Source organism: Anabrus simplex, chromosome 2 (genome assembly GCF_040414725.1).
Source record: "Anabrus simplex isolate iqAnaSimp1 chromosome 2, ASM4041472v1, whole genome shotgun sequence".
NCBI classification, from domain to species: Eukaryota; Metazoa; Arthropoda; class Insecta; order Orthoptera; family Tettigoniidae; genus Anabrus; species Anabrus simplex.
In genome coordinates this window covers 274,945,117-274,962,825 of record NC_090266.1, presented here as the reverse complement: position 1 = coordinate 274,962,825, position 17,709 = coordinate 274,945,117, and the positions used below count along the sequence as shown (strand labels likewise).

At 38.1% G+C, this 17,709-nt stretch overlaps 1 protein-coding gene across 2 annotated transcripts in view; it reads left to right on the top strand.

The window, feature by feature from the left end:
* The window catches only part of flfl (serine/threonine-protein phosphatase 4 regulatory subunit 3 flfl), a 426,810-nt gene that overhangs the window by 283,196 nt on the left and 125,905 nt on the right, over positions 1–17,709 (top strand). For both annotated transcript variants that reach the window (XM_067140579.2, XM_067140581.2), the window contains exon 13: positions 7,277–7,477. In XM_067140579.2, coding sequence (XP_066996680.1) covers positions 7,277–7,477 — 201 coding nt within the window. The remainder of the gene's footprint in view (positions 1–7,276; positions 7,478–17,709) is intronic.

The window sequence follows — 17,709 nt, the reverse complement described above, 5'->3', positions numbered from 1 at the left end:
ACAGGGTAGGGAAAAGTCAAACTGGCCGTCCAAGACCCATAATTGTGAAGTTTGTTTCGTACCGGAAAAGAAATGCGATGTTTATAAACAAAAAGAAACTCAAGGGTACAAATAAAACAATTAGAGAGGACCTAACCCCAGAGAGACTGCGGCTTCTACAGGACGCTATAAGTAAGTTCAGTGTGCGGAACGTGTGGTCGAAGGATGGCATAATCTATGTTAAGCAGGGAACTCGTAAAATACCTGTGTCAAACCGCGAAGATCTCGATCGTATTTGCTAACCATGAGCCGACATTCTGTAAACTAAATACCGCTGTATAGAATTTTAATCATAATTTCAACTCTAGCTATAGCCTACATTTTTATCATTAATTTCAGTTTTTAGTTTCTTAATTTTATCTAGTGTAGTTTTTCCTTTTATAACCACAGTTAAATTTTAAGTTGGCAGCAACAAGTAACCAGGTAACAAATGCCTCTAGTTTCAGCCTCTCCAACTCACAGTCCCAAGCAGGTCACTACCTGTATCTCCCAGCCCCCACCCTAAGTACCGCTAATCACCTTCAAGACATTCTTTCGCCTTACCCTACCTCCTTACAAATAGCTCATGTAAACACTCAGAGCATTCTCCCGCATTTCCCGGAATTCTCCGAAATATTCTCAACTTGCAACCTGCATGCCATACTATTCTCCGAGTCGTGGTTGCGTCAGTCTATCCCTTCATCTCTTGTTAGTATGAATGGTTATTCATTAGTTAGGAATGACAGGAGCGGTAAGCTCGGTGGAGGAGTCGGTATGTACATACGGGATGATGTGAAGTATAAGGTGATATTAAAATCCCCCAGTGAGTTCTCCAGTAGCCCCGAATTCTTGTTCGTTGAGCTCATAGTTCGCGGTACGAAGTGCTTGCTTGGTGTGGTGTATCGTCCACCGAAGACTGGTAACATCACAAGTCTAGAGGAAGCCCTACATGATCTAACACCCAGGTATGAGCATTTGATTTTAATGGGAGATTTTAATACAGATTTGACAAACAAATCTACCGAAACAAAACGATTGAGATGTTTTCATCCATTAATTTGACAATACTACCCCTAAACCCTACACACCATGTTGCCAACTCACGTACGCTCCTCGATCTAATAATTACTAATAATACCAACCGAATCCTAACTCATGGACAAATGCCCGTTCCCGGTCTCTCCCGACATGACATGGTTTACGCTGCATATTCCTTGAAGTGCCCTAAATTCAAGCCGAAATTAATTACATATAGAGATTTTAAACACTTTAATGAAGACGCATTTTTTGAAGATGCTCTTAACACACCATGGCACAACATTCAATTCATAAATGACATTGACAGAAAAGTAAATCATTTTAACGAACTACTTCTGACTCTGTATGACAGACATGCACCACTACGCACTGTTAGGGTAAAGAGACCTTCAAACCCATGGCTGTCCCAAGAAATACGTGACCAGATGAAAATAAGAGACGCAGCCTATAATTATTACGTGAAATATCCTACATCTGACAATTTCGGAAAGTATAAAAAACTCCGAAACAGAACAACACAGTTAATTAGAAATGCTAAAATACGTCACTCTTATGATATTTTGAACACTCAAAATTCTACTCAGATTTGGAAATCTCTTCGCGAAATGGGATTATGCAAAAACAAGACAAATGACAACAACTGTAATGTACCACTAGCTGACCTAAACTCATACTTTAGCTCACGATCCTCTCAGATTGGCGAACAGACCAAAGCAGCAGTAATTAACAGAATATCCTCAAAAATAAGACATAATGGCGAGCAGTTCTACTTTTCCCATGTGACCCCCAGTGATGATAGGGAAGTCTTCAGTGAAATAAAGTCAGGGTCCACTGGCCATGATGGAATTAACCTGTCTCTTTTAAAAAGAATCATAGACATCATTCTTCCAGCGGTCACGCATATCATTAACAACTCACTCATGACTGGAGTATTTCCTTCTAATTGGAAACATGCAATCATCCGACCTTTCCCTAAAAACAACAACCCCAACAGTCCCGAAGATTATCGTCCTGTAAGTATCCTTCCTATATTAGGAAAATTGTTGGAGAAAATAGTACATAAACAAATGACTGAATATCTTATACAGTACAACTTACTTGACAAATATCAATTGGGATTCAGACAAAACCACAGTACTGCCACTGCATTAGTTAAAGTGACAAATGACATGCAACTAGCGATAGATAAAGGACAAATGACTATACTTGTTCTCTTGGACTTAAGCAAAGCCTTCGATTGTGTAGATAGAGACATATTACTCGCTAAACTTAAGGCGCTGAAATTTTCTTACAGCACTTTAACCTGGGTACACTCCTATCTTAGTGATCGTCAGCAGCGCGTATCAGTGGGAAACGATACATCTTCGTGGCAAACCACTAAGATGGGCGTGGCTCAGGGAGGAGTATTTGTCACCACTTTTGTTCTCATTGTACATGAACGACTTATCTGAGACGCTGACCAATTGTAAATATCACCTGTATGCAGATGATATACAGTTATATATTCACACAAAGCCTAATGACTTAAACAATTCAATCACTAAGTTAAACGAAGACCTAGCAAATGTTAATGACTGGACTAGCAGACATGGCCTGAAAATGAACCCATCAAAATCACAGGCCATCATAATTGGCACGTATAAATCTCATGCTAAAATACAAAACATGTATATACCCAGTGTTATGCTCAGTGGAATACCAGTACCATTTAGCGATCATGTAAAGAACCTTGGAGTAGTATTCGATAAATATTTAAGTTGGTCGGAACACGTCACAAAAATTTGTCAAAGAGTATTCTACTCATTACATTCTGCAAAAAGGATGAGGGACTTCCTTCCAAGAAACACAAGAAAATTATTAGTACAGAGTCTAATATTTCCAATATTTGACTACGGAGATGTAGTTTATAATAGTATGAGCAAAACACATTCATGTCGACTACAGCGAGCCTACAATGCTTGTGCTCGATTCGTATTAAATATCCCAATACAAACTCATATTAGCCCTTTCCTCTCTCAGCTGTCGTGGCTAAGATTGACTGAACGACGTAAATACCACGCTGTTTCCCTTCTCCACAGTATTCTGCAAACGAGCAAACCAGATTATCTTAGAACAGACTTTAAATACCTCTCCCCTTCCGATAGAGCTCCCTCAAGGTCATCCACACGTTCCCTCTTGTCCATTCCCATTCACCACAGTAACTCGTACAACAACTCATTCATACCTGCTACCATACGTTCCTGGAACTCAATCCCAGCTGAAATTAGAGGCATAGGCAATCCGAGGCTATTTAAAAGGAAATGTTTAATGTGGTATTCAAATATGTAAATAGTAGATTTCACCAACGTAAAATTTAATAATTAGCTCTTAATTATCAATAAGGATAGAAATTTTAGAGGTTAAGTAAATTACTTTTAGTGATTTTTAGAAATACATGTAAAAATGATTTTATAAAGCTGTTGTATAATATGGTTTGGCATAATAGCAGGCTTCATAGCCTGAGCCCCGCCATATAAGAAAGGCAATAAACTAAACTAAACTAAACTAATTCATTTCGTGGTGCTCAATTTAAAGGTTAACGCATTTGAGTAATATTAATGAAATCTGGATTTAAACGTTCCAAAATATTTAAAAATAGATTGATTTGTAGTTTTTTCAAATTTCAAACCATCAATGTAGGGTGCAAACATGTCTTGACTTTTAAAATATTGTGTGATCTGATAATCTTAATTTAGAACTTTATAGGTATGTATTCACAAATGCTTGATAAATGAATGAAGGACAATACACTGTGAATAACTGCGAAGCATGTATACTCAGATTTTATTTAGCTAGTGGCTTTACATCGCACCGACACAGATAGGTCTTATGGCGACTCAGAAAATTAATATGAAAGTAAGAATTAAAAATTTAGTGAACAAATATGTATCAAAGGAATTGCCATTTCGATTGATAACTTATTTTAAAATGATCATGTTTAGATTAATCATTTTCGGGTCATACTTTGTCATTTTACGTCATATTTCGTCACTTTTGAGGTCATATTTTGCCACTTTTGAGGTCATATTTGCTTGCATATTTGGGCTATTTTTAGGTCTTAAACATCCAAGCCCTAGTGATGACTTCATAATTATCACTATTTCTTGTATTGAATAGGTGGATCCCCATACCTAACAATTTTGAATGTGTACCTGTCAACCTGTTTGTACGTCTACAGGTATTTATGGCGTTCTAAGTGTTATATTTCATACTTTGACAGACTGAAAAACTTAAAAGGATATATACAGTGGTACCTCAATAATTCAAAATCAGTTAATTCTAAATCTCGCCTAATTCGAAGGAGCTCTCGTTCCCAGAAACATGCGGTACGGTTTTGAATTCGAAATACGGATAATTCGTGATTCGAAGAACAGTGTCGGTCCTATTACTGAAATTCCAGACTTTTAAATCAAATCTGCCTTTATATTGAAAAAAGAAAGTATTTTAGGGACTAATTTAAATTCGAAATTTCTCCGTGTCATGAAAGAACGCGTCTTCCGAAATGTGCAGGGATAGCTTTCCCCCACTTTCACTCACTTCGGTGTGTCTACAGTGTGCTTCATAATTGCTAAGTTCGAGTGAAATCATAATTGTTTTGCATTCAGTATTTTAAAGAACGCCACAATATCACGTAGCAGGCAGTGTGAGGAGATGCAGAATCCGCGAACACTAGCGATGCTGACAGTTGGCGGAAAAGTGTGGTTCATACGTCATATGCACCGAACACTATTGTCAATGCCGAGCCCAAATGGACTTATGGTTTAAAAGGAGAGAAGTGCCAGCCGGGAAATTGTACAAGGGTAGGGGTTACTGTACTGTGTTGAAGATTGCAATGCACACAGAAGCGAGAGGCTTCCTTCCCTCGTAATATGGAAGTTTTCACAATCACAAAGAATGGGTACCGTCCACCTAATCAATACTTCATTATGTCTTGTTACTATGCAGTACCGGTTTCGACCTTCACAGAGGTCATCCTCAGCTGGTCATGAGATCTAAAGCTAACTTAATATATAATTTTAAAACATTACTAAATCTAATGATGAATGTCACATGATGAAATCCTACAACCTGCTTTCCAGTCAGTGACCGGGTCAGGGATGGAATGAATGAAGCCCCCATCTTGCGGCAAGGATAGGAATTGTGCCGGCTGCCGAAGGCTGTCGCACTCCTCCGGGGCAATGACTAATGATTGACAGATGACATGAAATGATAGTGGAGAGTGTTGCTGGAATGAAAGATGACAGGGAAAACCGGAGTACCCGGAGAAAAACCTGTCCCGCCTCGCTTTGTCCAGCACAAATCTCACATGGAGTGCCCGGGATTTGAACCACGGAACCCAGCAGTGAGAGGCCGACACGCTGCCGTCTGAGTCACGGAGGCTACAGTGTCACATGATATGAGTGATAATATTAAAATATACAATGATATGATGCGTCTTCTGGTTTAAAAAACAAGCGTCGATATTCTGTTACATGTGTATGTTACATAAAATTCTGGTGTACTGTTCTTTTTTGAGTAATAGATAATTTGGTGAAATACAATGTCTACACTTAAAATGTTTATAGCATTCTTGAGGTACACTTAGTTCATATTGGTGAATCGTTGTATACGTTCGTTGGTATGTTTGTACTATGCATTCTGGAACATTCTTGGATATGGATGTGATAAACACTAATAACATACAATACATTAAAATACGATAAAATTACAATATGGAAGTTTGATAAGCCACGATGTTGTAAGGGCGTCGGGCACTTTCCGTGCAAGTGCAAGGCATCTAAAAATGCAAACAGTACAGTAATCCAAGCGATAAAGCATTTCCACAGGGGGCCCAGCATAATTTGTCCTCGTCTTTGATTTTTTTTTCTTTCGTTACGTGAGGTTATGTTTACCAGTGTTTTATTCAAGTGCATTATTTGAATAATGTAAATGCATCTTGCTGTTGAATACAATTCGGAAATAGTGTTTTCCATGGCATTTGAAAGGTTTAAACTGAGAAGCAAGGTTACTGCATACATTAATGGGTCTTAGACTATTTTGTGATGCGGCGTGGGTTGGCATTTCTGAATTATGAGAGAACAGAGAAGTGCCATGACGGGAAATCGTACAACGATAGTCACTGTACTGTGTTGTAATGCAGACAAAAGCAAAACTTTCTCCCCTCGCCATACGAAAGTTCGATAAGCCACGATATTCTAAGGGCATCGTGTACTTTCTGTGCAAGTACAAGGCATCTAAAATGCATACAGTACGGTAATCCAATGAATAAAGCACTTTTACAGAGGAGCCAGTATAAATTTCTCTTAGTCTTTGAATAGTTTTCTTTTTTTCATTGCGTGTGGTTATGTTTGCCAGTGAGTTATCCATTTTGGAAATAGTTTCTTTTTATGGCATTTGAAAGGTTTAAACTGTGAATCGAGGTTAATGGCATACAGTAACGGGTCTTATAATATTTTGTGACTCCGCAAGGGTTGGCATTTCTGAATTACGAGTTGGCGGTTAATTCGAAATCGCGTAAACCGAAGTCCAATTTTTGCGTCCCAATGACTTTGAATTAAAGAGGTTTTACTGTTCATAGAATCTGATGCATGAAATCCTGGGTTAGCGTACGTCTGAGAAGCTGCAAGTGGAAAGTAATGACAGAGAGAATGAAACTGAACCAACACTGGTGAAAACTGTCAAATGCCACCGAAGCAGTGGATCCTGTTTGATGACTTGTCAAGCGTTGTTGTTGTTGTTGTTGTTGTTGTTGTTGTTGTTGTTGTTGTTGTTGATATATGGCTGTAGGCTGTATTAACGTAGATGGATTCAATAAAAGTTGGGGCAAAAAAGGAGAAAAGACAAAGCTATTCTTTCTGGATATGTATAGTGTTTCAGTCCGTAGTGTAGTTAATATGTTTAAACTTTAAAAAAAAAAATCAGATTACTACCCTGAACATAATAAATTGTAATATTTTTCCAGTGTGAGGTGTGTGGTCTGCAGCAGATATTCGGCCCCTTTAAATAACAGTCGTCTTCACAATTGTTTTTCCATTAGTACGTTTACCCACGTACAGTGTTTACACATTTTTTATCCCTTCAAAAACATGCTAACAAGATTCCACTGTATGTATATATATCTTCCTTATGTAATTTGTTTTGTATGTTCATTTATTGATAGATGATACTGTTCTTCTTGCAGCACCTCTTCTAGCTAATACAGTGGAGGATCATCCAGCTAAGGAGGACTATCAGACTGTACAACTGCTGGGGCTAATCTTAGAATTGCTGTCATTTTGTGTGGAACATCACACGTACCACATAAAGAACTGCATCCTTAACAAGGATCTTCTACGACGCATTCTGGTGCTCATGAAGTCTTCACATACATTTCTTGTTCTCTGTAAGACAAATTTTATATTTATTCATACTTTCATTTGTTTGGTAATGTTGTAGTTGTTAATTACTTGCATAGATTCATGTTCTCATTAGAGGTTGCATATTAATATTCTCAGTATTTCAGAAGTATAGAATTTAAATCAATCCTATATTCAGCGAATGAGATGATATTCAGCCTATAAGCTCGGGTCGGGAACATATCCTTGCCAGAGATCAATACTCCCAGTACTTACAAAGTACTAAATTGAATTTTTTTCTACGTTCAGCAAATGAGATGAGATTCAAACTTCGAGCACAGTTTGTTATAACGGTAGCCATTTCTTTTCAGTTTTGACTTGGTTTATAACTGTAAGGTTCTCAGTCTACTTCAGGATTAATAAAATTAGAAAATACCTGAAAAAAAGAAAACGTTTAATAACAGATTATACCTGAAAAAATATATTTAGTTAAAAACATAATTAATTACCGTATTTACCCGATTGTAAGCAGACCTTTTATAAAACCATCATCTTGGCTCAGAAATTGCCCCTGGCTTAGAATCTGTATCGTTAACATGGCTGGTAAAGTAGACGACACCCTTTATCGACGCATTGGGAAAAAGTTCCAACAAATAACTCCAGAATCCATCATAAGTAAATTTTTGACATCTTGTTTGACCCAGTTTCATCAACAGTTCTGAAATATATACAAGCAATTCGTTAGTTAATACAGTGTTCAAAATTAAAAATTTAACCCTGTTAAAATGCTCAAGTTTCTTCAAAATTTTCTTGAGAAATATAAGTAAGCATTTTGTTAACTTCAGCGAGAGTTGCAAATGGTAAGAATCTGGAAGGAATTGGTAGAACCAAATGGTCCAGTGCAATTTTGTTTGAATACGTCTGTAAAACATGGTGCCTGAAATCATCGTAAACACTCAGGTTGTCTCAACATTTGTATCCCAATCCCCAGCTAAGAATGGGAAACAAACAGTCGTTTATAGAAAATATGTACATATTTTGTTTGGCATACAAATTGATATTGATTAGAATTTGCAACTCAGTCTAGTGAGCCCCTTAATGTAGCATCTATATTAAAAACAATATGTATGTATGTATGTGTATGTTCAGTCCTCAGCCTTAAGGCTGGTTGGATCCTCAACAGCTCCACTATCAGCTGTCATAGATGGCATAGGCATCACTGAAGACAATATATGGGGAGGAAGGGGAAAAAGAGAAAATTGATCTGAAATCTGAAGAACGTAGACTTACAGTAAACATTTATAAGCATAAACTGGATGAAAATAATATACGGTGGTTAACCTTAAATATTTCAAACATTGAAGTGGGGTAACTTAGTTGTAGTAAGGAGCTATGCTGATGATTAACAAGGAGTGAGCCCAGTTATCTGAAATGCTGCCAAAAGGACGGACTCACGGACTGACTAAGGTTAAAATAAAATAAAATAAAATAAAATAAAATAAAATAAAGTAAAAAAAATAACAGTGGCTTATGGAAAATGAGATCATTAAATGAATATCGTCGCTGCCGGGACAAAACCTCCTATGTGAAATATTTTAGCTTAGAACATTGGCCAGTAAGGTTCTGTCGTCTAAGGTGCAATATTGCGTGGATATTGTCAAGGCATTCTCGCTCTTCATAAAGTATGTGCTGCGGGTCGGTATATCTCCAAAAATATTATCACATAGGAGGTTTTGTCCCGGCAACGACGATATACTGTGTATGTTGGATATTCTGCCCAAAGTTTAGTTTGATCCTCGACAGCTCCATCAGCAGCTGTCATAGCCTGGCCATCACTGAACAGGCATACTAGGGAAATGAGGTGTGAGGTAGCTTCCCATTGCCTTCCTCACCAAGCCAGAAGTTTCTATTACATATCAGTCTGCCAAGCCCACTGAAATGCATGCACCAACTGACCCTATGAGAGATATTAAAAAGACATGATGCTGTGCAGAGGAAGCATCTATTTTATTTTACACTATGATGTGTGGGAGTCTGAAATGTAGATTTTGCATTATCAGTTTTTTCTGTAATGGATGGTCATTAATGGGAATGGGTTATAGAGGCAACATGGGATCTTAGTATACAAATATCTTGTGCATAAGCAGCACAATCGAGAGCCGTCTATGGCTCGAAGTTTTAAGTACTGAAGTTGTATGTAATAAGCAGGGAACGGATTTATTTGTACTAATAATTATTGAAATACGTACATATATAGTTAGTTATTTTTATTGAAATATGGAATTATATATGGACTTAAAATTACTTGTATAACATTAATTTCTATTTAATATCAAAGTTCGAAGAAGCTAAACAAAGTAGATCTACATGCAACATAATGTTGCACTTCTCATTTTAATATATTTGAAGAACACACAATCTTTTATTCTCTGTTACCAAAACAATGGATTACAAAATGTACTTTTAAGTGCTGGAAAGTGAATCTTCTCCTATTATTTCTAAGGGCAGATTTATATTGACTGAAACTGCGTTCAACATCGGAAGAGGTAATGGGGGCATAATTCAACTTCACAGTATCTGCTGGGGTTAAATCCATTGTTAATTTTACACATAAATCTCCACACAGCATTGCAGCAACCTTTGTCATTTCTTCATATCCAGGGTTCTTTGAAAGTACAGTGACCATCTTCATGTTCGCTACATCTGCAACTTTACCTGTACCACGATTTATTTGATCCACAGTTTTATTCACAGTTTCACAACTTTCAAAAAGTGAGAGATGCAAGTTTTTTGGAGCCTTTTCAGTGTTTTTGTGATGCATGAAAAGTTATGCTGAATGTAACATAAGTCATTTCTCACACTTGTATCGCAGACAACTGTTTTCGCAGCTTCAATTGAGGCTGCATCTTCAGAGTCCATGGCATGCAGAACGTTCTTAATACAGTCTATATATTCAACATAATATTCAACCGCTTGCAGCCACATACCCCACCTAGTTAGAATCGGCTTAGGCGGCAATGGAATCTCTGGGTACATTTCTTTCAAAAGATGAACTCTTCTGTGGGCTTTGAGAAAAACTTTTTTCAGTGAGGAAATCAATAAATCTACTTTGGGGTAACTGCCTCTTACCACTTCTGCCACACAATGAAAGGCATGTGCTACAGATGTTAAATGAGTCATCGTAGGATATACAACACTTAATGCTTCTCCGGCTTTTATTTATAAGGTGCGGCATCGCTAATATTATTATATTATTATACTTAACGCCGTGTGGCCAGAGGGATACCCATAGCCTCATTGAACAGTTTTGTTATCACACTTTTCTAGAACATCACAGTGTAAGAGAATCTGTTTACAATAATCTTAGCTTAACAAACCAATGATTACGTTGCCAATTAGCCTGCCTTCTTTGTCTGTCGTCTCATCAATGGAAACCCAAATTGGACCGTCTTTAATCTCTTGTCTTCTCTTCCAAACAATTTCATCGTATATGGCTGAACAGTACGTTTATCTGAACGTTGACTCATACGGGATGGATCATTTAGTATATTTCTCGAGGAATTCCCTGAAGCACTGATTATTCAGTTTGAAGAGAGGTATGTCAGCAGAGATGAGAGCACAGCAGAGATCGGTGTTGAACTCGGACGTTACACTGGAAGTTGCTGGTTGTGTCAGAAACAACTGTCTCTGCTTTGAATCTCGTTGTTAGTTAGCCTGGAATTTACTGGTTGAAACGTGCTGTTGCACAAGGAACCTTCGAGTAGATGTCACTGTGCAATGCCGCAAATTACAAAATATCATCTCACTGCCAGTTGATAAACCATCATCATCATTTTCCTTTATCCAACTGTAGCCGAGTAGCGGTAAATATGGATTCCTCTCCACTTTCTTCGGTCTTTCCACCACTCCTCCTCCAATACTGTGGCCCAGTCCAGGTTTCTTTCTATAATACTGCGTTGAATTGTATCCTTCCATCTCAATCGTGGTTGTCCACGGCCTCTCCTTCCTTGCATTTACATTTCCATCACCTTTTCTGGCATTCTTTCTCACTCATTCGCTTTACGTGCCCAAACCATCTTAATCGGCTCCTCTCTATTCTATCATTCATTTTTTCCACTCCAATTTCTTCCCGGATTTTCTCATTCCTTATTTTGTCTCTTCTACTCTTCTGTATCATACTTCTCAAGAACTTCATTTCAGATATACGTAACTTTTCAATTTTAAACCAGTTGACTGAGCTACTTTAGGCATATTGTAACAACGTTAATGTCTTCAATGAATATCAGTATACAACTGCACATACTGAATGTACTGCTAATTCATACTGTGAATGACTTGTAGTGAACTAGATGGAGTTATGAAGCAATCAAAGAGAGTGCCTGAATTACGAACTAATCCGGAAACCACTAGCACATCGTCGATGTTATGTAATGCAGCTTATCAGGGCTGTAAGTGTGATTCAGATAGTCACGGTATTGACCAGCTGATATCTACCACTTCCGGGCTCAACCTCTCTCTTTCTTCGCACCGCTTATCAGCTTATTTTATCAGCCCAGACGTGGACAGGCGTGATAATGACCTGCACACCAGTTAAAATATTAATTTTTCGAATATAGATTTTTAATTTATTTCTCCGCTATTGAGAGGACTGCTAATTTAATATAATTTAATACTTTTTAGCTGAAATATGGACTACATTGATTTTGACGAAGAATATGGAACATACGTGCTACACTCCAAAATATGGAAAAATTTGGAAAATGAATACTCCATTTTTCAACTCCACACATCATGATTTGTAAAGATAATGCAAAATATAATTAATTTTAGCTTCCTATAGAGAGATGTATTTACATATAAATCTGTTCCCTGGCAATAAGGTAATGTCGTGTTCATCTTGTCTAACATCGAAAATGTAATGAACACAGACATTATGACCTCTGCAATTTTTATTCAATGTATCAGATAAATCATTGTGCATAGCTGAACCATAGTCGATGATCAGAAATGTTAGAGTTATGATAAGTGTCTTATACATATTAGAAGGAATATAATGAATATTATGCTTCAAGAAATACATCAATGAAATTTTTTTTACCACAGCTGTTGTGTGCTTTAAGTCAAAGCTCTGTCGATCATCGTTGTTTACTTGTTGAATCTGAATCTATTACTGTAGGGTATGTCAGTGTCCAGCATTTTACATCTGAGAGAATAGAAATCCACAGAGTTCAGGAGCTTGTTATAGCCAACAGATATGAGCTTGGTCATGGAAATATTTAACTGAAGATTATGATTTTGGGTCCACTGAATAAGACAGTTGATATCTTCATTCGAATATTCTGTATGCTGATGTGTTGTACTTGACTGTACTTGAGTAATGTGGATTATGCCTGAACATCAGTGTGCATATGGTAAAGACTATTCTTAAAAACTGTGCCGGCCCAGTGGTGTAGGGGTAGTGTGCCTGCCTCTCGCCCGGAGGCCCCCGGTTCGATTCCCGGCCAGGTCAGGGATTCTTCTCTCGACCTGAGGGCTGGTTCCAGTTCGACTCAGCCTACGTGATTAGAATTGAGGAGCTATCTGACAGTGAGATGGCAGCCCTGGTCTCGCAAGCCCAGAATAATGGCCGAGAGGATGCACCATGCTGACCACACGACCTCTCGTAATCTGCAGGCCTTCGGACTGAGCAGCGGTCGCTGGGCAGGCCAAAGCCCTTTCAAGGGCATTAAGTGCCGTGGGGTTATTCTTAAAAACTGTGGATATATAATTGAATATAGAGATACATAGTGGACCAAGCAGTGAATCCTTTGGAATGCCAGTGTTCAATAATTGTCAACCTGAAGACATACCATCGAAGAAAACTTTCTGAGAGCAGTGGGAGGCTACAGGAATAGAAAATGAACAGTAAAACTTTAAACACTAAATACAAGCGACATCAATTGGACATAAGGATCAGTGGATGGTAAATTTCAATCACAGCCTAATGTCCAGAGTTGAGTCACTTCACTGCCTCTTCACTTGCTGCATGAAGCTCTTGGTATTTTCCATGGAAACCCTGCCACCATAACATGGTGGACCATGTTTCACCATGGCAGTCGCATTGAGGGCTGGAAATTTCCCCCCTCCTCCCCCACTGTTTTCTTTTATTGAGGATGGTTGCCCATTTGTACTTCCACTTAAAACAAAAATCACCACCGAAACCATCTTTTACAGACCTCTATCGTCCCTTCCATGCTGTTCAGGATCACTTTTTTTAAACTTGTCCGCACTTCAAACTGTGCTCGGATATGGGGGTTATTAAATATTATACCGTCGTTACCTGAACCTGGCCAGAACTACTCCCTGATTTTGAATTTGGGGGTAAGGATCATTAATCGCTTAAATATTGTAGTAGGGTTCTGACGTATGTAGTAGAATAACGGTGTATTAAACGAATATGCAGAGAGAAGATGATGGGTCCCAGAGGATAAAAAAGGGTTAGATTAGAGAGATCAGAATATTACTTAAAAGGATGCAATAAAGAATTAAAAGAAAAAAGTTACTTAAGTATGGTTCGTCCATTATTGGAATATGCAAACAGTGTTTGGGATCCTCACCAAGAATACCTAATAAAAGAAATAGATAGTGTGCAGAGGAAAGCAGCAAGATTTGTAACAGGGGATTTCAGGAGAAAGAGTAGTGTGTCAGAAATGTTAAAGGAACTTGGGTGGGAAACTTTAAGTAAGAGAAGGGAGAAAACTAGACTTGTAGGATTATATAGAGCCTATACAAGAGAAGAAGCATGGGGAGATATCCGTGAGAGGCTTCAGTTGGAAAATAATTATATCGGCAGGACAAACCACAAATATAAAATTAGAAGGAATTTTAGCAGAAGCGATTGGGGTAAATTTTCATTCATTGGGAAGGGTGTGAAGGAGTGGAACAGTTTACCAGGGGTAGTGTTTGATCCTTTTCCAAAATCTGTACAGATATTCAAGAAGAGAATAAACAGCAACAGAGAAAATAAATGAAGTGTTAGAGGGCATTCGACCAGTGCAGGTTATTGTAAATAAAAAAATGTGTGTGAATAAGTTAATTCCATCCCCTTTTCTAAGGAGTTTTAAGGAGTTTGGACAGCCCGAGTAGGGGACTGCCTGTAGGGGTGAAGTACAGTGGGGACTTCGAGGGCCCTGGGACCGCTACGGTAGCTGTGGAGGCCCTTCAGGAACTCTGAAAAGTGGTGGCAAAAGGAGCTCTGGTTAAGACACAGCAGGTCGTTATGCTACTTAGGTTCCAGAATGGGTTAAAAAAAAAAAAAAAGTAAATAAATGCAATGTAAAGTTCAATCTTATACCAGTTGTATAGTATCATTTATATCAGTTGACTATATTTGTAAGTAGTACAGGAGATATTATAAGTAGAAGTTTGTAAACAATATAAATTTATTAAGGATGAGCTGTGTGTTTAATAGAAAAAATTGTTAGCGTAAATTGTATAACATTGTATTATAGGAAAATTTTCTTCTGTTGTTAATTTATTATTTAGTGCTTGACAATGATGTATTGTAGTGTACAATTGGCCACCGAGGTAGACACCTCATTTGCAAATAAAGAGATTTTGATTTGATTATTATTATTATTTTTTTTTTTTTTTTGCTATTCACTTTACGTCGCACCGGCACAGATAGGTCTTATGGCGACGATGGGATAGGAAAGGCCTAGGAATTGGAAGGAAGCGGCCGTGGCCTTATTTAAGGTACAGCCCCAGCATTTACCTGGTGTGAAAATGGGAAACCATGGAAAACCATCTTCAGGGCTGCCGACAGTGGGGCTCGAACCCACTATCTCCCGATTACTGGATACTGGCCGCACTTAAGCGACTACAGCTATCGAGCTCGGTCGGATTTGATAAAGAGAACAAATAAATATACATTTAACTCTCTTGGTGCCGGGCGGTAGTGCGAGCACCCGCCCGTTAAATTGCCAAATCTGATCTGGTCGGCCTTTAAAAATCCACTCGGAAGTTGCCAGAGCCGATTACATTGGCCGGCTTAAAATTCTGTGATGTACATAAGTTTGAGGCAACCTATAGTGATGTGCATACTTTTGTTACAACCTGTACTAAAGGGGCTACACGTTATTGTGTGCCTGACCTTGCTTTGGCAGTTCTAAGAGGGTGTTATAGCTTTCACAAGAGTCGTTTCCTGCGTTTACAAATACCGCTAACCGGTCAGTAAAAGATTGCTCCTTGCAGTGAGTGAATTTGTGACAGCAGAATGGCAAGTTGAGAACGTGATAATTTTTCAGCAGGTATTGATGACTATAAATTAATGCAGTATTTGGAACAATGCGAAGTAAACGCGGGGGATTTATTGGATAGCCGTAGTGAATTTAGTTCAGAGAGTAGCGACGAAATTTTACTGGACACGCCCGCGGAATCACCGCTGCTAAAGAAGAGACGTTTAATTGTTTCTAACGGCACTAAGGCTACTCTGAATATGGTGCTAGATGAAACTAGTGATAAAGATGATGATGATGATGATGATGATGTCTCTGGAGAACATTTTGTGGAAATTTGTCCCAATGAACTCGACAACATTCCTCAACCTCCTGTCTCCTTCAAAGGAACTTCTTGGACCTAAACATCCCCATATCATACTTTAATTTACTTTTCACTTTCTCTCTGCTAAACCTTATTGTCGCATATAGTCCTCTATCATTACGTAAATGCCGGTCCCCGCAGGCCAAGTGTAGCCTGCTTGCCTCTCAACCGGAGGTCATGGGTTCGATTCCCGTCCGGTCAAGAATATTTGCCAGGTCCTGAGGGTTGATTCGAGGTTCACTTAATCTAAGTGACCTTAAGTGATTGCAATAGAGGAGGTATCTGAGGGTGAGAGGGGGGCCCCGGTCTAGAAAACCAAGAATAATGACGGAGAGGATTTGTCTCACTGACCATGCCTTGCCTCGTAAACTGCAGGTCTCCGAACTGAGCAGCGGTCGCTTGGTAGGCCAAAGCAAATCAGGGCTTTGGCACGTTATAGAAATCTTAATTACGTATATTCTGTTGTATTGTAAAATTATTTTTCAAATAGATACTAGAACCGAGAATGAGAAAATGATTTTGCTGAAAACAAAAACTATAATATCAACTATTATTTTTTATTTTTTTAATAATTCAAAATTATTTTTATACTATGTTGTCCGCATGTAGAACATTTCTTGTCAGTACAGTATTTGCCATACATCGATGCATATAAGCAAATTTTATCGGTGAGTAATATTGCCATGTTTTTACTAGTGACATGTGATTGAATTTTTATTTTTAATGTTTTTATATTTCTCTTTCAAATTAGTTATTCTATAGAATTGTATTTAGAAATACATTATACATAATTACATACATTCTTTTGTATCGTAAGTGATTTTTTGAAAGTAGATATTGAGAGAGAATGTGCGAGAATATTTTTCTCTTCCTAAAAATAAACGTTATTGACAACTATAGATCAACAATAAAACGTTTTCGACTCTCTATATCACTCTAAACCAGTTGGTTATTCTATGTAGTCGATGTGTAGAAAATTTCATGCCAGTATTTGCTATACACCGGTAGATATACGCAAATTTTAAAATACATGTATTTCCACTGAAAGAGGCCTGGCACTTTACAGTAGTAGAGTGGAGGCGGAGCTCTGGCCTCTTCCAGCTGATGGTGAGCAGCCGACCAGATCGGCTCCTGGCTCCAAGAGGGTTAATGGAGGATAAGAGAGAAGTTTTTGTTAAGATAAGGACACCAACATAATAAAGCGAGCAATGAAAATAGTAGGAACAGCTCTGAAATCAATAGGTATGAAGTAGGAATATGCCACATTTACAAATGTCACATAGGTAGTAGAAGTATATTCAATAGGTAAATATAAATTTTGACGTGACACAGATATAATTACAGAATTGTAAAAATGTACAAAATGGTGAAGGAACTCAAAAGAAAGAAGAAAGAAGCGGAATGATTTTATAGAAACGCGAGAAGGGGGGGATAAAGATGGATACAAGGAGGAAGAGATTCTTTGCTGGGTAGCTATATTTGTTTAAGAAATACAAGTGTTGAACAACCAGTAGGTATCTCAAACACGTAAATAGGTGATTCCAATTAATGTTCCACTGTCCAGAGCATAGTTCCGGTAGCAACTTAAGCTGAAAACGATAAATCTTGCACCTCAAATGTTAACACTGATACTAGCTGGCTGAATGAAAAAGTTCATAAGAAACCGGGTCTAGGGGAAAAAGAAAGAGGTCGGTAGATG